Genomic DNA, 25573 nt, shown 5'->3' with positions numbered 1-25573 from the left:
TTGCCATAGTTCAATTAGAATTTGTCTTACCTCAATTTTATCACCTTGAAATTACACTACTGCACTGAGATCTAAGAATTAAGCTCATTGCTGGCCAGTTTTTGATAAAAGGTTTGGAGATGTTGTGATACTTAAGCATACATTGGACAACTTTTCAAACCAGCAGATTAAAACTTGATTCTGCTCAACAAACTAATTTGACAGCAGCATGCGTTTGTGTTTATGGAAAATAAAAATTTTGATTTAACATGCAAATGAGTCAATTGTGGCACACAACCAGGCATTTTTTAAAAATGATGATTCATGCACAGAATTAATAGTTTCCAGAAACAGCCACAAATCCAGGAAGCACCTGTTTTTACGATGGTATAAAGTTGATGAGAAGGACTGAGCTATTCTCCTCTTGCTTCTGTGTCATTTTCCTGTGTGCATATTCTCTTTTAACCAGTGTTACATTTTTCCTTGAGCAGTCATCATTAGCCTTAGTCTGAGAGATTTTAATGATTGATTAATGCTAATTAGTTGCTTTCTGCTAGAGCCTTGTACCCACACAAACTTGTTGCATTCTCCAGCCCAATCTTAGTTGTGACACTTGGGCAGACCGAGAGGTTACACCTTCTAATAATCTAAGGTAGATTTGAATAAAGACATTGTAGGTCAAATAGGTTTTGCTTGCTACAATGCAGATGCTCAATGGGCACATTAGCTTTAGATCTTGGTAATAGTGTAATCCTGGTTGATTTCTGGAACTCTGCAATTCTAAGGCACTTTGTACGACAATCCAGCACCATTTTTGTTTGTATTCATAGAGTCCCCACGAAGTGGAAGCAAACCATTCAGCCCATCAAGTCCTCACAGATCCTCAGAAGAGCATCCCACTTAAGCCCACCTGTTTTTGAACTGTGGGAGGAAACTGGAACAACCAGAGGAAACCCATGCGAACATAGGAAGAATGTACAAACTCCACACATGGTTGCCAGAGGGTGGAAATGAACCCGACAGCCTGGTACTGTGAGGCAGCAGTGCTAACCACTGAGCCACTATGCCACCCCTTGTATTATACATAGAACATAAGAACTAGGAGCAGGCAATTCAGCCCCTTGAGCCTGCTCTGCCATTTAGTGCAATTGTGGATAATCTCATCTCAACCTCAGTTCTACTTTCCTGTGAGCTCCCTTTAACACCTAAATCCGTTACAAACTAAGAACCTGTCTGTCTGCTCCTTCAATTTACTTAATGTCCTGGTATCCATTGCACTCTTCCATAGATTCATGACTCCTTTAAGAGAGAGAATTTCTCCTCATCTGATTTAAATTTGCAATCCCTTAAAGTAAAGCTATGACCTCTCATTCTAGTTTGTCCCACAAGATGAAGCCTTCTTTCAACACTTACTGTCAATCCCCTTTAGCATCTTACATGCCTCAATTAGATCTCTTCCCATTCTTCTAAATTCCAGAGAGAGAGACCTTTCTCTCAATCTTTCTTCAGAAGACAAACCCCTTACCTCTGAAATCAACCTAGTGAATCTCCTGTGCACTTCCTCCAAAGCAACTATGTCCTTCCTCAAGTAAACGAACCAAAATTGTACGCAGTACTCCAATTGCAGTCTCACCAATGCCTTGTAGTGTTCAACACTTCTCTGCTCTCTTCCTTTAGCAAAAGCTGCCAAAATTCCATTCATCTTCCTTCTTACCTGCTGTACCAATGTACTTTTTATCTGTGATTCATACATCCCGATCTGTCTGCATTGAAGCACTTTGAAGTTTCTCTCAGTTTAGATAATAGATGATCATTCCATTCTTTCAACCAAAATGGATAACCTCACGCTTACTCACGTTAAACTCCATCAATACATTTTTGTCCATTCACATAACCTATCCATATCCATTTGTAAATTTCTTTTTTTATTGCAACCTGTGATATGATTCCTCCTTGTACTGTGCCATAGAAACTAATATACCTTATGTACAAATACAGCTCACAAAGTATAAAAATCTCAACTAACCCGTTAGTGATTACAAAGTTAAAAATCACACAAAACCAGGTTATAGTCCAACAAGTTTAATTGGAATCACACTAGCTTTCGGAGCACCACTCTTTCATCAGGTGAAGGGGTGGTGCTCAAAAAGCTAGAGTGCTTCGAATTAAACCTGTTGGACAATAACATGGTGTTGTGATTTTTAACATTGTACACCCTAGTCCAACACCGGTATCTCCAAACCATTAGGGATTAGTTTTGAAAAAGTCTTGCGACTTCAATAAGAACAGAGATGATGGTAAAAGGGAAGAGGGGAGCATTGTTAATCAAGGGTACTGTTACTGCAGCTGAGATAACATTTGTGGACTCATCCACAAAGGTAGTTTGGGCTGAGGTTAGAAACAGGAAAGGAGAGGTCACCCTGTAGGGAGTTTTCTATAGGCCTCCAAATTGTTCCAGAATGTAGAGGAAAGGATAGCAAAGATGATTCTCTATAGGAGCAAGAGTAACAAGGTAGTTATGTGGGACTTTAACTTCTTCAATGTTGACTGGGAATATAATAGTTAAAGTAGTTTAGATGGGTCAGTTTTTGTTCAATGTGTGCAGAAGGGTTTTCTGACATACTATGTAGATAAGCCAACAAGGGGCATTGCCATATTGGATTTGTTACTGGGGAATGAACCTGACCAGGTGTTAGATTTGGAAGTAGTTTAGTATTTGGCAATAGTGACCATAATTCGCTTATGTTTACAATAGCAATGGGCAGGGATAGGTATATACCGCAGGGAAAGAGGTATAACTAGGGGAAAGGCAATTATGATGCGATTAGACAAAATTTAGGATGCGTTGGATGGGGAAGAAACTGCAAGGGGTGGACACGTTTGAAATGTGGAGCTTCTTCAAAGAACAGCTCCTGATGTCCTTGATAAGTATATGCACCTATCAGGCAGGGAGGTAGTTGTCGAGAGAGGGAGCCATGGTTTACTGAAGAACTTGAAGCTTTTGTCAAGAGGAAGAAGAAGGCTTATGTGAGAATGTGACATGAAGGCTCAGTTAGGGGGCTTGAGAGTTATAAGTTAGCCAGAAAAAATCTAAAGAGAAGGCTAAGAGGAGCCAGGAGGGGGGACATGAAAAGTTGTTGGCAAATAGAATGAAGGAAAACCCTAGGGCCTTCTATAGGTATATCAGGAATAAAAGGACGACTAGAGTAAGATTAGGGCCAATCAAAGACAGTCGTGGAAAGTTGTGTGTGGAATCTGAGGACATAGGAGAAACACTTAATAAATACTTTTCGTCAGTATTCACATCGGAAAAGGGCAGTGTTAGTGAGAATATGGAGATACAGGCTACTAGATTAGATGGGATTTCGGTTGACAAAAAAGGAGGTTTTAGCAATTTCAGAAGATCTGAATATAGTTAAGACCCCTGGGCCATATGGGATTTATCCTCTGATTCTCTGGGAAGCCAGGAAGGAGATTGCAGAGCCTTTAGTTTTGATATATGTCATCATTGTCGACAGGAGTAGTGCCAGAAGACTGGAGAATAGCAAATGTTGTTCACTTGTTTAAGAAGGGGAGTCAGGACAGCCCTGGTAATTATAAGCCAGGGAGCCTGACTTCGCTTGTGGGTAAGGTGTTTGAAAAAATTTAAGAGATAGGATTTATATTCATCTGGAAAGGAATAATTTGATTAGGGATGGTCGACACGGTTGTGTGAAGGGTAGGTCATGCCTAACTGACCTTTATTGAATTCTTTGAGAAGGTGACAAAAACAGATGGATGAAGGTAAAGCAGTTGATGTGGTGTATGTGGACTTCAGGAAGGTATTTGATTAGGTTGCACAAGGTAGGCCAATGCATAAAATGTGGAGTTTCAGGATTGAAGGTGATTTAGCAGAAATTGGCAAGCTGAAAGAAGACAGAGGGTGGTGGTTGATGGGAAATGTTCATCCTGGAGCTCGGTTACCAGTGGTGTGCTGCAAGGATGTTTTGGGGCCGCTGCTGTTTGTCATTTTTACAAATGATCTGGATGTGGGCATAGAAGGTTGGGTTAGTAAATTTGAAAATGACACAAAGGAAGGCAGAGTTGTGGATAGTGCTGGAGGACATTGTGGGTTACAGAGGGACATAGATAAGATGCAGAGCTGGGCTGAGAAGTGGCAAATGGAGTTTAATGTGGGAAAGTGTGAGATGGTTCACTTTGGAAAAATTGCAGGAAAGCAGATTACTGGGCTCGTGGTAAAATTCTTGGCAGTGTAGATGAACAGAGATCTCTCGGTGTGTCCAGGTGTATAAATCCCTGAAAGTTGCCACCCAGGTGGATAAGTTTGTTAAGAAGACATATGGTGTGTTGGTGTTTATTGGTTGAGTTTCAGAGCCATGCGGTCATGCTTCAGCTGTACAAGACACTGGTAAGGCCGCACAGGGAGTATTGCATACAGTTCTGATCACTGCATCATGGGAAGGATGTGGAAGGTTTGGAAAGGGTTCAGAGGAGATTTACTAGCATGTTGCCTGGTATGGAAAGAAGGTCTTAAAAGGAAAAGCTGAGGGAATTTAGGCTGTTTTTGTTGGAGAGAAGAAGGTTGAAGGTGACTTAATCGAGACATGAGAGCCTTTCTCCTCGGATGGTGGAGGCTAACATGAAGGGATGTAGCTTGAAATTGGGGGGTAATAAATTTAGGACAGATATCAGGCGTACTTTCTTTACTCAGAGTAGTAAGGGTGTGGAATGGCCTGCCTGCAATAGTAGTAGACTCGCTGACATTAAGGGCATTTAAATGGGCATTGGACATACATATGGATAATAATGGAATGGTGTAGGTTAGGTGGGCATCAGATTAACTTCTCAGGTCGGAGCAACGTTGAGAGTCGAAGGGCCTGTACTGCACTGTAACTTTCTATGTTCTATGTTTTGTAGTACTGGTATCGTATTATTGTGGAGGCGTTTATTATCATGATTGTTATCAAGAAGCAGCTAAATAAAGTATATAGACGTAAATCATAAGGTCATCAGTTAAAACCTGAGATGACGTTTTTAAATTGGCTCTCTATATTTATGTAGCTAAAAATCTTAACACCAGGTCATAGTCCAACAGGTTTATTTGGAAGTACAAATTTTCACTTCGCTACTCCTTTGTCAGGTAGCTAGTGGGGCAGGATCATTGGACACAAAATTTATATTAAAAGATCAGTCGCATACAACTGATGCGATGTATTGAACAAACCTACATTGCTGTTAAGTCTTTCATCCTTTCGAAAGGGTTGCAGGTTCCAATCATTAATAGGTAAATCCCAGAACTTCTTTCAAGTCACATTCCCAAGATAACTTAAGGTTTCATACGTTAAAAACAGTGGTAGCTCAGCACAGACTTTATCTGAGGTGTCACTTTTTAAAAATAAAACTTTAAGTTATCTCAGTAATGTGACTTGAAAGAAGTTTTGGGATTTACTTCTTAATGAATGGAAACCTGCAACCCATTCTTACTGATTTAAGACTTAACAGCAATCTAGGTTTGTTCAATTCATTGCATCAGTTGTATGACACTTTGATCTTTTGCTATAAATTCTGTGTCTTATGGTCCTGCTCCACTGGCTACCTGACAAAGGAGCAGTGCTCCGAAAGCTTGTACTTCCAAATAGATCTGCTGGACGAGAACCTGGGTGTTGTGTGATTTTTAATTTTATCCATCTCCGCCAACCCTGACACCTCCACATCATATCTGTTTGTGCAAATATTGTCATTATTTGCAATTATTTTGTTTACTTCTGACTCTGCCTTATTTTTTCTTCACAACGGTACTGCAGGCTGGGATTAACCAAAGTGTTCTATGTCACTGGATTGATGACATCTCGAGTAGCTGATGACTTGTATATATTCACCTTAATTTAGGTGAATTAGCCAAGTTGGGTAGAGTGCCATACAGAATGATGCCAATTGGATGAGTTCAATCCACTATCAGCTAAGCAGTTCATGGAGGCCTGTCTTTTCACCATGCCCAATGTGATATACAACTAAACATCCTGTAATAGAGAGAGATTCTTCTGATCCTTTTTTGTGAATAAGAAATACTGGCTGGTTTAGTGAATTTAGAAATGCAGTTGGGAACCATGAATTAACATAACAAATGTATATTCAGTTAATATAGGAATCTAAATTATTTCAGGAGCTTTTTACAGTGAGCTTTTTACACAATTCCGTGAATTTGAAACAAACAAATCTTGTCCCCATTTGTCTGAATATGAATTTGGGATTTAACCTTGAGATATTTTTAATCAACTTGTTCAGATGTGATATGACGTATTTGGGGAAGGCTGTCCTGAATCTGGACCTTCTGGCCTAGAGTTAAGGGCACTACCACTGTACCACAAGAATTTATGGTTACAAATTGTAACCTGGTCAATGTTTAAGATTCACACGAACGAGCAGCACACTAAAAGTTACAAATCATTTTCACAGAGGAGTTTTACTATTAACCTCCATTGTTTATGCATGTAATGTCTTTCGTATAATAAACTGTAAAAAATTTCAGATTGTTTCAAACAAACAAATTACTTAGCTACAGAAAGCGCAGGGTTTTGATGGATGGCTGCTTTTCAGAATAGGTGATGTTTGCAGTGGTATTCCTCAGGGATCTCTCTTGGGATTACAAAATTTGCAGATGATGTCAACTTGGCTACTAATAGTGATGAGTGTAGGCACAGGTTTCAAGGTGACTGAAACAGTGTGATGAATTTGACAGAAGTAATAAATATTGGCCTAGCTAGTGACACCTCCATCCTGTGAATGAATATTGAAATGAATAATGAATATTTCAATCAACTAGTATTTATTTAATAAAATTTTAGGTTTTGCACATAATTGAACAGATTCTTACATTTCAGAACAATAGTTTGTGATCTACATGGTATAATTTTCCTGTCTGTATAACAGTATATTCTCTAATTAATGTGAGTAATGCTGAGAGTATTTGCTAGTTGGTGTAAATGAATGCAAATGGTGATTTCATGTGCACTGTGAACATAATTATTGCAATTTTAGTTTAGGTTTCACTGGGTAGCAATCAGAATTATGAATCATGGCTCCCTTGAAAAAGGGAAGCAAAAGCTTACTGAAGTGCGACAGTTGTTGACCTGTCTGCAATTAGCTAATTTAGTGTAAACTGGGTATTCAACCTGGGAAGTCTAAAGGGAAGAAAGAGTACCAAACTGCACATGGAATGTTGGAAATTTATTCAAATTCTTAGAACTCCAAGCAAATTTGTCATTTTAAAAAAAGGTTTTCCCTGTGTGCGGAATATTTTGAAGCATGTCTTAAGCACATAATGGCTAAGTTGCAAAGCCTTTGCACGTGTAGAGTCAAATGATATTATTACTGAATTTGAGGATGCATCATCTTACTTTAGTGTTGAATATTTTTGAAATCACAGCTAAAACTTTAAGGTTTAAGGTGATTTGAATTTTTTTTTGATTCTGTGCTTTGCTTTCACTTTCATTAAAAGTGGCAAAATGCAAATTAATTTCCTCTCATTCTGGGGACAGTGGATCACTTCCCTATTTACTGTTTATATTGAAGGGCTGTTTGTCAAATAGATCTTTATCGTTGAAGAAATATATTCTCTCACATGGATCAAGGAAAATCAGATTCTACATTCCATACCAAGTTGGTCAGGGTAAGCAGAATACTACTGTGCTGATGTCCTATGTAAAAGTTTGTGTAAAAGCAGATGTTGATCAGCATCTGCATTAACTTGGATAAAATATTTCTGTTATTTGTTTTTAATAGTTCCCACTGTTTCTGTCATTTCTTCAAGGATGTCTCAATGGAATATTAAATCCTTAACTGTATAATGGGTTGCATTTTAGTGCTTGGAAATGATGCATTATGGAGTATCACAGTATATGTTTGGTTACATGCACTGAACCATGTTATTTGAAGCACCATGTAGTAGCTTCTCACATCATTGCACAGTTGATGGGTTATTCAGGAATGTTTTCACGAAATTAAAGTCAAACATCAAATGAAGAATACAAAAGAAGAGTTTTTTGTTCTCACTCCATTTCTATGATGATCTTGCATTGGAGCAAATTGGGATGAAATACATGGGAGTTCGAGTGTGATCAGTGTGGTTTTGTTTGTGCCAATAAGTAATGCAACTGAAATAAAACCGTCATTGCAACTTGCAGACAAAATGCATCAGTAATTGAAGTTGTGTTTTTGTATATACTTAGATGACATGTCTGGTAAACCTCAGCAATAAATATGTTTTTTTGTAGTTGTCTTTAAATGCCAACACAGACACAGCTATTAAAATGATGGTTTTAAAGAATGTACTTCGGAAATGTGCCCTCAAGTCTGTGGCTACAGAAGATCTAATTAGATGTTCCTGTTTCTTACTAAGTTCAGTATTTTTGCAAATGAAATCCAGTTTTGTATCATTCATCTTCAGAAAATTCAAATTTCAGCACTCTGCTATAAAGCATAACTTGATAATCATTGAATAATATATATCCTTGCCAGACCAGCTGTCAAATTGAACAGTTCTGAATTCAAGAAAACAATGGTCCAGTATTTCCATAATTCTGAGGATGGATCAGATCTCTTTAATCTGACACAATATAAATAGGAATATCCTACATTATATTTCTCACCTCAGGCTTTGAATTAGTTTGAGCATTCTTGGAATATAGAGGAGGAATGGCAGTCACTGTTTCCTAGTATCTATTGTGTTCCCACAGTGTCTTCACGGAGAGAAATTGTCTGTCACAAGAAGATTGCAGGCTCTCACACAAACTATATTCTAGAATTACCAAATTTTACAATGGAGGATTATAATAAAAATAATACTTTTCTAAAAAGAGGAGCAATTTTGAAAGATAATGTATTTGAGTTAATTTCTATTAAATTCAGGATTTTGATTTACAATCAAATTTGTTTTTAAATTGGATTGGTATTTTCTGAAACTCTGCCTTGTGAGTTATGATATACAGATGTTTTTTGCTAATACATGAGCTGGTGTTTTAGATTAATGAGTGCTCATTAGTGAAAGTGCAGCATGAGTGTTTTCTCTAGCAGGGAATCCACTGATGTGAGAGAATTGTCTCTGTAGCACTACATATTAGATGTAACTTGGAGAAAGAAATCCGGTATATTTTCTGAAAATGTCAGTGAACTTTTTCTGTGAACTGGGTTGTGAAAAAACGCATTGAAGCAGAAGTGTAGATTTATAGTATGGGAACACAGAAGTGAAATAATTAGTGTTTGATATTTGATGTGTTGGTTCTGAATCATCAGAAAAGGAAATGAAAACCAAGTAGTCAAAATATTAATATTTGAGGTATACCAATTGGCTTAACTAGGAATTAATGTTTCAATTTTTAAAACCGACATTTTCTGAACTACCATTAGTTCTGAGGAAGGTTCACTGGACCCGAAATGTTAACTCTGATTTCTCTTTGAAGATGCTGCCAGAACTGTTGAGCTTTTCCAGCTATTTCTGTTATTGTTTCTGATTTACAGCATTCACAGTTCTTTTGGTTTTTTGGCTTAAATAGGAGTTAGACTAAAATTAATGGATATTTAAATTTGGAAAATCCTGGTTCAGTCCAAGTTCTATTAATGTTTGAGTAGAATCATTTATTTCATTTTTCTACTGAAATGAATAGAAACATATTCATTGTTTTGGTTTCTTTACCAAAGGAAATGCAATAGTTACAGTGAAGGTTTAGCAAACTGATTTCGCATAGTAGTTTTGTTGTATGAGAAGCAATTGAATTAACTGGACCCTGTATTCACTGGATTTTCATAGAATGAGAAGGACATTTATTGAAACATGTAGAATTCTGGCAGGGTTGGACAGTCTAGATACAGAAATCATGTTTCCCTGATCTAGGACAAGGGGTCACCAACTGAGGATATGGGTTAGGCCATGTTGGATTGAGAAGATTGAAGTTAAGTCACTGAATATATTTCAGCCTCTATAAATATTTTTCTTAATGTCAAGGGGTATGGAGAGAGAATAGGAGTATGGCATTGAGCTAGAGGATCAACCGTGATCATGTTGAATGGCAGAGCAGGCTCAGTTGGCTAAATGGCCTCCTTAGCTTTTTTTTAATGTTACTTGCCTTATCCTTGGATTTACATCAATTTTCTAGACTGCTTTCACCCACTATCACAATATGGAAAACTAAGAAAGCACAGAGCATCATTGCTGATCAGGAAATATCTATTTTTAAATGTCTCTTAATATACAAATGCTTTTGTGCATGCATGAGGTCTTATCGAGTTTGTTAATTCTTACCTTATGTCTTTATTTTATAGTTTTAGAAAAATCTGTCAAAGCGCTGAAATCCTGAAAGCAGGTCCTTGTAAGTGAGTGCCTCTCCAGCACTTACAAATACAGGGCATGAAGCCTGTCTCCAGAGTACAATATTCAGGATCATCTTCTGTACTTTATCTGGAGGAAAAATGATCAAACATATGTGTAAAATTGTAAGTAAGATGTTAACTAAGCCTTACTTAACTTTATTATTGTGACCTAAGTTTTAATCAAAACTGTCCTGAAAACAAGTTCCAGGATTTAGTTCACTTTGGCTGCATTGACCAGATGCTCAGCTTGAAGAGAGCTTGACCATTTCCAGATTTTTCCCTGTTGTTGTCCAAAGATTTAATCTAGGATTTGCAATTACAAAAGTTGAACCACACATTTATCAAAATTGCAAAATTTTTGCTTGTCTAAGATTTATTTTTTACAATCTAATCAAAACCAGGTACAATCTATTTCCATTTTTTAAGATCCTAATTCTACTGTATCATCTGCATAAACTCCGCATCATCTGTGAATTTACTATCTATGTCCTGCTCCTGATTATTAGTAATCAGGAGTACACCCAGTGTCGAACCGTGGAACACCCCACAAGTAATCACACATCAACAATCAGCATTTATTGCCTCTTTGCACAATTTGACCCTCTTGTTCTGCCCTCTGAGCACTCTTTTGTGGCGCTTTATCCAAAGCCGCCTTGAATTACAACTAGATTATTCCTTAATCTTGTTTAACTACTACTATAGTGACTTCAAAGAACTGCCTCAGATTTGTTGAACTTAACTTCTGTATTCTGAATTTGAATTGACCGTCATCTGTCAAACTCTTAATGTTCACAATGGTGGCTAAGCCCATTGCATATAATGTTTACTTTAGTTTTTCCACCCAAAAAGAATAAATTTAACAATCCATATACCCTGGTTGTAATTTAAGTATTTTAAAATGAAGTACAATGTACACTTTCCATCATTGTACACCACGTCTGCTTTTAGTAGATCGTTGCAAAAATACACTGGACCATCATCTTAATCTCAGCCTTTAGTTATCAGCAATCTTTTAGTGTATAGCATAAATTGAATCTGTTGTTAATGCTTTTGCCTGTGAGTAGCTTCCACCATTCTATGTGCCCTATCTGAGTTTAGCTGTACTTAACAAACAAAAGGGACAGACTTGTCTCACTTTTAAAAACACAAATACTGAGTGACACTAGCCCTGTATTACAGGCCAGCCAACAGAGGGAAATGGATCCACAGGTGCATAATCAAACAAAATCAAATTGTGAAGGAAAAGTCATGGTGGTAGAAAATTTCAATCACTCGCTTATCAAATGCACAAACCAAGGACAAATACAGTAGATTTGAGCATCCGTGCTCCTCTTACGCACAATAAGCTTGGGCTATGTGCAAATTTGCCCCCAAAACATGAGATCTCACCTGCATTACTGCCTGGTGAACCACAGTGCATTGCTGCCAGTACCTACTTTCCTTCTCCTTTAATTGTAGAAGACTTTTTTTTATTGAGAGTTTTTAGGAATATGGAAGTTTGCTGATCCCCATGGTAACATAAGATGCATTTACATTGTATCTAGGTAAAAATGCTCAAGTAGGAGCAAAAGTAGATTATTGCCCATTGAACCTGCTTTGCCATTTAATGTTATGGATGGTCTTGGGCTTCAATTCCCCATTTTTGCCTGCTCTTTATATTCCTTGATTCCCTGACACACCAAAAATTTATCTATCCCAGTCTAAAATTTATTCAATAATGGAGCAACCACAACCCTAATGGAAAGAGATTCCATTGCTTCATAAGCCTTTCAGCGAAATAGTTTCTTTTCATTTCTCTTATCCAAAGACTGTTTCCCTTTGTCTGGAGAGGCAATTGAAAACAATCTCCAGATTCTCTCTCCAAGTCTGTGTCTACCCAATCAAGTCCTTTCAGAATCTTGTATATCTTACCTCTTGTTCTTGAGATTGCCTTTCATTCTTCGAAACTCCAAAGTGTAGGCCCAGTTTATTTTGTTACTCATCATAGGGCAATCCTTGCATCCCAGGGATCAAATTAATGATTCTTCACTGTCCTGCCTTCAATACAAGTATACCCTTTTGTAACTGTAGAGACCAAGACTCCCCTCAGTACTCCAGGTGTGTATCCACTAAAACCCTACACCATATTAACAAGATCTCTTTATGGCTATACTCCAATTCTTTTATAATTAAGACCATTATAATATTTTGCCTTCCTAATTGCTTGCTACAGCTGCATGCTAACTTTCTAGTTCCTTGTATAAGCAATCAACATTTCTTTGAATGTCACATTTAAAAGGTTCCCATCTTTTTGAAACATTCAGCTTTTCTATTCTTGTGACAGAAGCAAATTTTATCCCTGTCCAATTTAAAGGGAAGTTGAGAGCAGGTCTGGAGTCACATGTAGACCAGGTGAGAATGGGAGATTTCCTTCCCTCAAGACCGTTGATGAACCAGATGGGTTTTTCCGAAGATCGATGATGGTTTCATGGTTATTAGTAGATTCTTAATTCCAGGTTTTTAAAATTGAATTCAAATTCCACCATCTACCATCGCAGAATTCAAACCTTGGTCCCCAGAATGTTAGCTGAGTTTCTGGATTAATAGTTTAGACATAATTACTAATGGACTGACACAGTTCCCCCCCCCCCCAAAAAAACAAGGCGATCAATCAGTCCTGTATTGATCTTCCTCACGTCACCCTGAGCTTTGCACTTCCCTACATTGTGCTTCATTAGCTATCTAATTTACCACTCTGCACCTACCCATTATCTCTTCGTATCCTCATTGTGTCCATCCCACAGCTTATTTTTCCATCTTGCTTTTTATCATCGGCAAACCTAGACAATGTTTTCTGCCTCTTCATTCACATCATGAAAATAGAAATAGCTGAGGCAGCAGCATCCATTATGGCTGCAGCTGTCTCTTGCAGAAGCCTAGGGCATAGATTATGAGGTCCAAATTTACCAGAGTAGTACAGATTAATTGGAGAGAGTGCATCAGGCTGTTTCAATTTGATACAGATCAATTATAAACCCAGTGTAACTGCATGTATTCCTCAAAGTATGTAGGAAACTATTTGGACAATTTGCACACCATTTATAAATACATCTACGATTTCATCAACGACCTTCCTTCCATTATAAGGTCAGAAGTGAATTTCATGAGATTCAGTACTCTTAGCAACTGCTCATGTTAAAGCAGTCATGTCCAAATGAATCAAGATGTAGAGAGTATCCATGTTTGACAAGCAGGAGGCTGGAAGAACATAACCACCTCCTGATGCTGCTAGGCTTGCTAAGGCAATGTTTCTCCAGCCCTGAAGAAGGGTTACACCCAAAATGTCAATTTCTCCACCTCCTGATGCCACCCGGCTTGCTGTGTTCTTCCAGTTTCCTGTCTATCTACTTTGGATTCCAGCATCTGCATCTTTTTGTCAGTATCCATGTTTGGGCAGCTAAGTGGCAAGTAACTTGGGCCACACAATGACTATAATTATTTGAGATATATATTATTTACTTGGATGAGGAAGTGAAGGTCTTATAGTCAAGTTTACAAATGACACAAGAATAAGAGGGAAGGCAATTAGTGAGGAATACACAAGGAATATGGGCACAAATTTGGCAGCTGAAACATAATGTGGAAAAGCATGAAGTTTTGCATTTTGGCAGGAAGAATAGAGGAACTGAATATTACTTAAATTGAGAAAGACTGCAGAAAGCACCAAGGGATTTGGGAGTCCTTCTCCATAAATCAGAAAAAGGTAATATCCAGGTTCAGCAGGTAAGAGGGAAGGCAAATGGAATGTTGACCTTTTATTTCAATGGGATTGAAGTATAAACTAGAGCAGATTTGCTTATTCCATACAAGGCAGTGGTTTGAACGCAGCTGGGTTTTGGGGCCTCTTTATCAAAGGAAACATACACTGCACTGGAGGCAGTCCAGAGAAAATTCATTAGGCTGACACCTGGTATGGAGGAGAGATTCAATAGGTTGGGCCTGTACTACTTAGAATACAGAAGAGGGGATCCGTATTGAAATGAAGATGCTTGGGGGAGTTGACAGGGAGATGCAGAGAGGTTTGTTTTCCCCTTGGCATCTGTGGAATTCTTTGCCACAGAGGGCTATTGAGACTGGGTCATTAAAATTTCTTCCAATGCAGCCTTGAATCAGAATAGAATAGAACAGCAATTTATTATCATCTGTATTTTTTCAAAAAAATTAGTAAGTTTTATGTCACCATAACAAGGTGCCTAAGTTAATGATAGAAGTTATAAGTAAAAAGAAAGAAAAAGTAAAAGTTCATTTCTGTTCAATGAATAGCTCCTAGGTTTGGGGTATGCTGGAAAACTGGACCAGAATCACCATGCAGGGCCAGTCCAAGATAGCCACACCACACCGAGACAAGGCTTCCATGCCATGCCTACACCTCCAGGCTGGGTTTTGGGAAAACCCGGAAGATCCCTTCGAAGCAAGGACAAGATCTCCACGCTGGGACTGAATCTTCATGCCAGGCTGCTGAAGAATACCCAGAAGCTGCCGAAAAAGACCTCCACAATGAGACAAGACTTCTGTGCCAGGACAGCCACCCCACTACAGGCCAAGGCCACCACATTGGGAGACGGCCCCACCACGCTTCTATCACCGTTCCAGGCCATTGTAAGCCACTTTGTGGGACTGGGATGGGAGAAGACAACTTCCCCTAAAGTCATTAAAGGAAAGTAAGGTACCATAATAAATGGAAACATTAAAAAAAGGATATGATGAAAAGGCAGGAAAGTGGATTTGAGGATTATCAGATCAGCCATGATTTTGTTGAAGGGCAGAGCATTTTCAAAGGGCTAAATGACTTAATCTGGTTTTATGGCCATATGATCTCCTGCAAAAAAGAAACAAACTACCGGTCCTTAACTTTCAATGGCATAACTATGAACGAATACTCACTATCAAAATTCTGCGGTGTTACGAATGACCAGAAACTGAACTGGATTAATCGTACCGATATAGTGGCTTCGAGAGCAGCTCAGAGGCCAGGAATCCTTCAGACGAATTCACCACCTGATTCCTAAAGCCTTTCCACCATTTTCAAGGCACAATCAGCAGTGTAATGGAATATTCCCCATTTTCCTAGATTAGAGTAGCTCCAACAATACTCAAAAGGTTTGACACCATCCAGGACAGAATTTCTAATCAATCTGTCCTGAGACATTATTATACACCTCTGGAACAAGTGGGACGAACCCAGGTATCTTGGCCCAGTGCTAGGAGCATCACCACTGGATCTCAAGAGCCCCACATCTTCGAGGACAGGTACCACATACACAAACACCACGAATGAAGTGTGTGCTGGCTATAATTTGCATTGCAGAAATTAATCTGGGCTCCTTAAACTGCACCTTTCAAACTCATGACCATTACCACCCGGAAGATCAAGGGCAGAAAATACTCATGGAACGCCACCACCTGCAGCTTTCTTTCCAAGCCACTCACCATTCTGACTTGGAAACTGCCATTCCTTCAATATCACTGGGTCAAAATCAGGGAACTCCATCCATAATTGCATTCTGGGAGTAGTACACCAAATGTATTGCTGAGGTTTAAGAAGATAACTAAGGATGGGCAATAAATGCTGGCCCTCCGTGTCATCCATATCCAGTAAATGAATTAAACAAATTTGTCCGTACTTAAAACAACTAGTGAGCAGCTTTTCTCTTCATTCATTTCTTGCTCAAATGTGAAATATTATTCCATACATATGTATCCAGGCACACATTTGTCTCCTAAACTGGACAGTTTTCATGTTTGCCAGAAACCAAATGCTGTAAACAATCTTCATCTGCCTGGCTGGTACCCAAAATATACACTGATTCTTCTACCATATTTGAAGATGGTTCTGTTCTACTTGGATAACAGTTTGCTTAAGAGTTCAGTCATATGAATGCATCGTATAATTTGTATGATGCAATCCATTTTTTTGTAATGAGCTGGCTAAATTTGGCTATGTACCATTTCTAAAAATGGAGTTAATACTATCTTACTGAGTTTTCTGTATTATAATTTTAAACTCTTAGTTAGAAGCACTAATGCACAACTGAATCATTGGATAATAACACAGAATAGTGGCAGCAAAGAAGGATGCCATTCAATCCTTCTGTATTCTTACAGGCTGCCTTGCAAGAGCAATTCAATGAGTCTTACTCACGAGTCCTTTTTGCGTACCTCTGCAACTTTTTTCCTGCTTAGATAATTATCAAATTTCCTTGTCCTGTCTACAATGTCTAAATCTCTTTGATTTTGGAAACCTCTAGCAAATATTCTTTCAATCTTTTCTGATAAAAACAGTCCCAGCTTCTCCGGTCTGTCCATGTAACTGAAATTTCTTATTCTCAGAATGGTATTTGTGAATATTTTCTGAACCCACTCTAAAACCTTAAAATCCTTTTGGAAGTATAGTTCCCAGAATTGGACACACTACTCCAGTTAAGGTTGAATGGGTCTTCTGTGAACACTTAAAGATATGGAATACAAAAGGAAATTACATTATTTGTAAAAGCCCAAGATTCAGAAAACCTTACGAATCACTTTCTCAACTTGCATTGCCACTTTCAATGATTTGTATATATGGACTGCTATGTTTTTCTGAACTTCCGTTCCTTTTAGATTTGTGTCTTTTAGACTTGTGCCTTTTAGTTTCTACTGCCTGTCTTCAACTTCCTACCAAATTGTATTTCTTTATACTTTTCTGCATTAAAGTCCATCTGACACATGTTCACTCATTTCATCAGCCTGTCTGTGAACTATTGAAGTTTGTGATCGTCATCATGGTTGGCAAAACTTCTAATTTCTGTGTCGTCATTAGGATTTGAAATTGTCATGTTTATCAGAGTCGAGGTCATGATATGTATATTAAGAAAAGCAGTAGTCTTCATATCAACCCTGGAGACACAACTGCGTACCATCCTCGTGTTCAAAAAAACATTCACATCTACCCTTCTGTGTTACCTCTTTCCTCTTTATACTAAGTGCCTTGACTTTACTGTCAAATCTTTTCAAAGTCCATGCGGGTCAGGCAGCATCCATGGAGAGAGAGCAAGCTCATGTTTTGAGTCGAGACGACTCTTCGTCAGAGCTCAAGACTCGAAATGTTTGTTGTCTGTCTATGGATGCTGCCTAACCTGCTGTGACCTCAAGCATTTTTGTACATCTGTGTATGGAGGGGGAGTTTTATAAGGGAGTTCGAGTTTTACTGGGACCTGATACACCTGCATTGAATAGTATTGCAGAAGAGAGGCACGAAGTGTAGGATTCCAACAGTGCTGCAGAATCATTTATACATGGTTGTTTCGTTTGCACACTAGTTCCTCTGCTGTGAGTGAAGGAGTTGAATCTTGAATACTTCTCAGACAAATCTTTAAATGGCACACTGCTATATTACATCTCCAGCATTTTCCATTTTCAGTACAGATTCCAGCATCTGCAATCATTTTCTCTGATTTTAAAAAATGCGTGCCTTGAGCAGAGGGAGGGACAGGATTTCAAAGTCAATGGTCCCTGTCCATTCAGATTTTTTTGCTTGTAAGTACAGGCTGCTCTAGATACCACCACCTACTTACAAGAGGCAGAGTGTGACTGGTTCACATGTAATAACTGTTTCTCATACAATATTGTTTGTAATTTCATGTATTCAAGGCTGGTTCATCTAATCTCTGTTGCTTCAGTTCTTTTCTGTCCTTTTGTGACTGGAGCTGTTAATTATACATTTCATTAAATATTTCTTTACCTGGTACTTTCTTATCTCATAACAAGGTAGTACACTGGCACATCCATGAGCTCCCAAGACACAATCTGGTAGACTACATATCTGTCCAAATTCCATGGAAATGAGGTAGCATGTGAATTATTTTAATTTGAAAAGGTTGGAGAGGAAATTTTCCATAATAATTGGCTGTTATTTTAGGAACAAAATTCTAATTGGCAAAGGAGATCTTTTATTATACATTCTGTTTGTTGTTTTAACACAGACTATTGATAGTGATTTCCAGATGTGTAATACTGTTGGAATTCTTTATTTAGAGGATTTTGAAATTAATTGTAAAAGTAATCTAGAAGAAAAATAATTTTTATATTACATACATTAAAAACAGAAGATGTTGTAAATCCTGACCAACCAGGCAGCATCTATGCAGAGAAATTGTTAATGTTTCAGATCTGAAGTTGATACTTCCACAAAAGTAATTTTGCAAGGTTTTGCTTTGGCGGGTCGGTGTGGACTTGTTGGGCCGAAGGGCCTGTTTCCACACTCTAATGTAATGTAATGTAATCTAATCTAATCTAATAAAGATACAATTACAACATTTAAAAGACATTTGGACAAGTACATGAATAGGAACGTTTTAGAGGGATGTGGGATAGTTTAGTTTGGAACAGGGTAAGCATGGGCAAGTTGGACTGAAGGGTCTGTTCCCATGCCCCATGGCTTGACTATGTCAATATGATTAAGATTGATCTGCCAGGTTCTGTTCTCCAAAAAACTTGATGTTCTTAGGACTGTAAGAAATAGGTACAGGTTTTAGACCCTCGAGCCAGTTTCACATTTAGTAGAATCATGGCTGATCTGACATTTCTTGTCCTCTCCTCGTAACACTTGATTCCCATACTGATTAAGAACCTATATATCTCAGCCTTAAATATACTCAAGTACTCTACCCCCACACCTCTCTGTGGCCAGAAGTTCAAAAGACTCAGTAGAAGTTTCTCCTCATTTCTTGGCACCCCTTTATTCTGAGGAGAAAGTGAGGACTGCAAATGTTGGAGATCAGAATTGAAAAGTGTGACGCTGGAAAAGCATGGCATGTCAGGCAGCATTCGAGGAGCAGGAGAATCGACGTTTCGGGCATAAGCCCTTCATCAGGAATGTGGGGCAGGAGGCTAAGAGATAAATAGGAAGGGGTTGGGGTGGGGGTGGGGATGGGGATGGGAAGAGGGTAGCTTGGAAGGTTAAAGGTAGATGCAGGTGCACCCCTTCTATTTATCTCTCAGCCCCAGGCCCTCAAATGCTGCCTGACCTGCTATACTTTTCCAGCATCACACTTTTCAACCCCTTTTATTCTGACACTATGTCCTCTGGTCCTAGACTGTTCTACAAGTGGAAACATCTCAGCTGTTACTCTGTTAAGCCCCTTTAAAATCAATGTTTAAATTAGATGACCTTATTCTTCTAAACTTGAGTAGAGTAGAAAACTGTGTCTGTACCTTAACTTGTATCAGAAGTTTTGTGCAACCTTTCTACAGCTACACTCACTGGTTTATATTGGTTCCTAGTTAACTAATGTTTCAATTTTAAAATTCTCATCCTTGTTTGCATATCTCTCCCTTCCTTATCTCTGCATAGTTGTTTCCTCCAGCCTTACAACTCCCTAAGATATCCGTGGTCTTCCAATTCTGGCCTCTTGAGTATTCTTGGTTTAAAATCACTCCACTAGAGAGGGTAGTAAATCATTTGTTTTGACCCTCCATTGTCATTTCTTTATTCTTGATCACTAGTTGTTTGTATTACAAAGCAACTCTAAGCAATGTCTGCTAAAGTCATTTTCAAAGATGAATTTTTGTTGGCTGCCTAAGAAGTTCAGGATTTCTTGACTGTTTATATGTTACAAAACATTTTTTTCTAATTTTCTGCCATCAGTGGTCATGGAAAGACTGTCAATAGCCTGAAATCCATAACAAAATGTATACATTTTCCAAATTCTTAGTGCAGCTCAATCTGCATTGTATTAATGTTTAATTAATTTTCCAAGATATTTAAGGCCTCACCATAGAAGGCAGGTGGTGTAATATCTGACATAACAATGGAGGGTGTGAAGAAAAATCCTGAAGAGAAAAATCGATATTCTCTTCTATATTTTCTAAGTAGATTGTCTATATTGTCTAAATTATGTTTGTCTAAATTATATTTTTTTTAAAAAAAGTCATCAACCTTGCTGAATTTCTAAAATGGCTGAGGCTGATCACATGAATTTCCAGAAACTTCTGAACTCCCTGCAGTTTAGACAGTCCAGCTAAAGCAGATACAAGGAGCATGGGAGAGCTGTCTTCTTCCAACCTCTCTGGACAAACGAAAACCTCAAAACCCATGGTGTGAATGTGGGTGCAAATGCGTTTACAATTAGCTCATCACTTTGCAATAGAAAGTCTGATGAGGACGTAAGGGTACACTGTTAGCTTAATGGCTTTGAACATAGAGCAGTACAGCACATGAACAGGCACTTCAGCCAATCATGTCTGTGTAGACCATGAGACCATTCCAAACTGATCCCACCTGCCTGCAGGTAGTCCATGTCCTGCTATTCCCTGCCTGTTCAGATGTCTGTATAAACACCTCATAAATGTTGCTATAGTATCTGCTTCACATTAGCATGCTGAGATGGCATTAGTCCCTGGAATGTCTGGCTTTGTCACATTACTGAAATCAGAGCTTATTTAATTATGCAATTCTGGAATTCTATGCCCATTGCTGTTTGACTTCCAGAGGGGGAGACAAGGAGTCCATCTTCAGATGGAAATCTGCCTCAGACTCTCCACCTGTTTTCGTTGAAAAGAAGCCAACACTTTGCCTGCAAAAAGAAAAGCTACTGGGCCCACCTCACCAAGGAAGCTATTATCAAAAATTGAAATTCACATGAATTGATTTTAATACCCTGGATTTGTCAAAACTTGTAATTTACAACGCAGAATAAAACAAAAAAAGTGTGGATGGTGGAAATTAAAATCAAAAGCGGAAATTGCTGAACTAACTGAGCAGGTCCGGCAGCATTTGTGCAGAGAAAGCAGAGTGAACATTTTGGCTCCAGTAATCCCCCTCGTTCTGTTTTCCTTAATTTCTTGAGCATTGGTGTGCGTGAATGGAGTAGTGAAGCATTTTCCATGCAATTTGAATGTTTTGTTGATAAACCCAATATTTGATTTCATGTTAACGAATTTTGCTGTAACTGTAGATTTTAAAATTGGAATTTGAAAACCAGGCTTTGAGGATCTGTTAAACAGAACAAAAATAAAGAACTGTGGATGCTGAAAATCAGAAACAAAAACAGAAATTGCTGGGGAAGATTAGCAATTCTGGCAGCATCCATGGAGAGAAAGCAAAGTTAACATTCGGCTCCAGTGACCCTTCTTCGGAAATTATTATAGCCAAGATAAGGCTATATATCAACTTGGAGAAATTTAAAACCTAATTTGTGGAGGAGTTGTAGATTAATGCAATGATAACACTGACCTTTGAATCAAAAGGTTGGGGAAATCTGGTAATACAGTGAATAATCTAAATATTTGAATCTAATACTCTAAGTGCTGCATTGATGAAGGTGCTATCTCTTGTAAAGTTTTATCTTTGGGAACAGTTTTAATGGAAGGGTTTTCTCATTGACTTACAACTTTTCTGAGGCTCTTTAGTATGCTTGAAGTTAAACGATTAGGCTACAGTTCAGCAATCCAACTCTGATGTGAACAGTGCTGGCAAAGTTGCACTTATTGTCCAACCCAAGTTATTAGAGGAAAATGGTAGTGGGTATTGCCCTTAAACAAAAACAGCCGAAATAGTGATGGGCTCACAATCAGAATAGAGAAGATACTGTGAAATATGGACCCAGTAATGATGAAAGAGTGGTAACATACAGAATCACAGAATGCTGGAACTGATTAAAAGTTATTTAGGGTGCAGCTTGAGTATTAAATACAGTCTGAATGGAGGGATGTGACAGCACTGAAGAGGCTGTAGCAGAGATTTACCAGGATGTTGCTTGAGCTGGAGAGTTTCAGTTTGGAAAAGAGTTTGGACAGTCTGGGGCTTTTCTTTATAGCAAAGGATATTTGGAGGGTGCACAATTAGGATATATAAAATTGAGGGAATAGGTAGTATAGACAGAAAGAAACTTTCATCTTATAGGAGGAATCTGAGACAAGGGCGTACAGGCTTAAGCTAAGGAGCAGAGATTTTGATGACTTGTAAAGAAAACGTTTTTGCCCAGAGGGTGTTAGCAATCTGGAACTCATCGTAAGGGCGGTAGAAGCAGAAACCCACAACATTTAAGAAGTATTTAGATGTATTGCTTGCAATGCCAAGGCACAAGGGTGCAGGCCAAGTACTGTATGATGGGATTCGAATAGGTGTGGAGTCATAGAAATATACGGCGTGGAAACAGACCCTTCTCCCACTTGTCCATGCTGCCCAGATATCCTAAGTAAACTTAGTCCCATTTGCCAGTGTTTGGCCAATATCCCTCTAACTCCTTCCTATTCATATACAGGTGCCTTTTAACTGTTGTATTTGTACCAGCCTCCATTTCCTCTGGCAGCCCATTCTATACACGCACTGCTCTGTGTAAAACAGTTGCACTTCATATCCTTTTTAAATCTTTCCCGTCTCACCTTAAACCTATGCCTTCTAGTTTTGGACATGCCCATCCCGAGAAAAAGACTTTGTCTATTCACACCCCCCTCATTATTTCATAAACCTCTGTGTAAGGTCACATCTCAGCCTCTGAAGCTGTAGTGAAAATAACCCCAGTCTATTCAGCCTCTCCTTAGCTCAAACCCTCCAACCCTGCCAACATCCTTGTAAATCTTTTCTGAATCCTTTCAAGTTTCACAACTTCCTTCCTACAGCAGGGAGACCAAAATTGCAGTATTCCAATAGTGGCCTAACCAATGGCCTGTACAGCTGCAACATGACTTCCCAATATGACATCTGTGTCTAACATATGCCAGTCCCAAAGTCTCAATGCACTGATCAATAAGTGCAAACATATCAAATGCTGCCTTCACTATCCCACTTACCTGCAACTCCACTTTCAAGGAACTATGAATTTTTTTGTTCAGCAACATTCCAGGACCTTATCATTAAGTGTATAAGTCCTGCCCTGATTTGCTTTTCCAAGATGCAACACTTCACAATTATCTAAATTAAACTCCATCTGCCACTCCTCAGCCATTGGCCCACCTGATCAAGGTCCAGTTGTACTCAGAGGTAACCTTCTTTACTGTCCACTACACCACCAATTTTGGTGTCATCTGTAAGCTTACTAACCATACCTCCTATGATCACATCCAAATCATTTATACAAATGAAGAAAAGCAGTGGACTCAGCACCGATCCTTGTGGCACACTGCTGGTCACAGGCCTCCTGTCTGAAAAGCAACCCTCCACCATCACCTTCTGTCTTCTACATTCAAGCCTGTTCTATATCCAAGTACCTAGTTCTTCCTCTATTGCATGTTATCTAACCTTGCTAACCAGTCTATCATGAGAAACCTTGTTGATTGCCTTACTGAAGTCCATATAGCACACGTCCACCATTCTGCCCTCATTAATCCTCTTTGTCACTTCAAATAACCAATGAAGTTAGTGAGACACGATTTCCCACGCATAAAGTCATGTTTACTATCCCTAATCAGTCCTTGCCTTTCCAAATACATGTTAATCCTGTCCCTCAGGATTCCCTCCAACAACTCGCTCACCACCGAGGTCAGGCTCACTGATCTAGTTCCCTGGCTTTTCCTTACCACCTTTCTTAAATAGTGACACCACCTTAACCAACCTCCAGTCTTCTGGCACCTCCAGTGTGGCTATCAGTTACCAAATATCTCAGCAAGGGGCTCAGCAATCAATTCCTTCGCTTCCCATAGAGTTCTTGGGAACACCTGATCAGGTTCTAGGGATTTATCACCTTTTTGTGTTTTAAGATATCTAGTATGATCTTCTGTGTAATATGGACATTTTTCAAGATGTCGCTATTTATCTCCCCATGTTTTCTATCTTCCGTATTTTTCTCCACAGTAAACACTCGTTTGATATCTCCCCATCTCCTGCGTTTCCACACCTTGGTAGCCTTGCTGATCTTTAAGGGGCCCTATTTTCTCCCTAATTACCCTTTTGGTTGTTTTGACTGGCGTGGACGCAATGGGCTGAAGGGCCTTTTTCTGCCTTTTGATTTCTATGACTGTAACTCTTAAGGCGCCGAAAGAGACCATTCAGCCCATCATGCACGCACTGATTCTGTTACCTGTTGCCAATCTCCTGCTTTTACCCCACAGCACTGCACACTGTTTCTACCCAGATGGTTGTCCAGTGCTCTCATGTCACTCTTGCTTTTTTTTAACCCAACACCTTAAATCAAGTGCTGTTGTTCATTTTTCTTTTACAAACAGGAACAGCTTCTCCCTATCTACTCTATCCAGCTTCTTCATGGTTTTGATTGTCTCTATTTAATTTCCCTTTCAAGGAGGACAGTCCCAACTTCTTCAATTTATCCTCATAACTGAAGTTTCTAATTCCAAGAACCTTTCTGAACGTTTCTGCATTCTCTTCACTATATTTGCATCTTTTCTATAATATGGCACCACTGCTGTATGATCAGTATGGTGTGTTATTCAGAGGTGATTAAGCTCCTGTGACATTACTGTCCTTGTTTTTGGTAGTGATATTGATGGTACTGGTCACAAAGGGCAGGGGTGCATAACCTTGGTGAGTTGCTGAAGTGTCAATCGTAGACGCTGTATCTAAACGTAGTGGATGTGTTCAGTCTGGCGAGAATATATTCACCTTCCTTAATTTTTGCTATGTCCATGCACTTAGCCATTTACAGACAAATTAGCCATAGAATATTACAGCATATTTGGCTCATTGTGTCTGTGCCCATCATCAACCACCTATCTGTTCTCATCTCATTTCTCAATACCTGCCCTAACTCCTTATAAACTGTGGGACTTGAAGTGTTTGTCTAAATAATTCTCAAATATTGTAATGCCTCTACCATCCTTTCAAGCAGTGAGACCCAGATACCCAGTACACTCTTGTTGGAAAAGAACATTTCCTTAAATCGATGTCCACTGATAATTGACTCCCCAACTTGGGAAATTTTATTCTTTTTAGCTCGACATATGTCCCTCATAATTTTGTTGACCTCAGCCAGGTCCCTCCCTCAGCCTTCTCTCCAAGGAAAACAACCCTATCTTTAGTAGCCCCTCATTGTAGCTGAAATGCTGCACCTCAAGCGACATCCTAGTGAATCTATCTATTATAGTCAAATCCTTCCTATAGTGTCGTGACCAGATTGCATGCACAATTCCACTTGTGGCCTAACCAATAATCTTTACAACTCCACTCTTACCTCCCAGCTTTTGTATTCAATGCCTTAACTAATAAAGGTAAGTATCCTATATGCCTTCTTAAATCACATAAAATACCTTGCTGATC

General features: G+C 38.8%; 1 protein-coding gene across 13 annotated transcripts in view; it reads left to right on the top strand.

Annotated features, from left to right (window-relative positions):
* The first annotated feature begins 901 nt into the window (after positions 1-901).
* LOC122564919 (formin-binding protein 1) overlaps positions 902-25573 on the top strand; it is a 206934-nt gene continuing 182262 nt past the window's right edge. For 4 of the 13 annotated variants that reach the window (XM_043720402.1, XM_043720397.1, XM_043720395.1 and 1 more), the window contains exon 1: positions 904-1006. In XM_043720402.1, the coding sequence (XP_043576337.1) occupies positions 953-1006 (54 nt within the window). In that variant the 5' untranslated portion in view covers positions 904-952. Of the gene's footprint in view, positions 1007-7013; positions 7649-25573 lie in introns of those variants that run through there. The other 9 variants (XM_043720401.1, XM_043720399.1, XM_043720394.1 and 6 more) reach the window with 4 other exon arrangements.

This window comes from Chiloscyllium plagiosum, chromosome 30 (genome assembly GCF_004010195.1).
Source record: "Chiloscyllium plagiosum isolate BGI_BamShark_2017 chromosome 30, ASM401019v2, whole genome shotgun sequence".
In the NCBI taxonomy this organism is placed as follows: Eukaryota; Metazoa; Chordata; class Chondrichthyes; order Orectolobiformes; family Hemiscylliidae; genus Chiloscyllium; species Chiloscyllium plagiosum.
The sequence above is the reverse complement of the archived record's forward strand: the minus strand, read 5'-3'. Positions and strand labels throughout refer to the sequence as shown.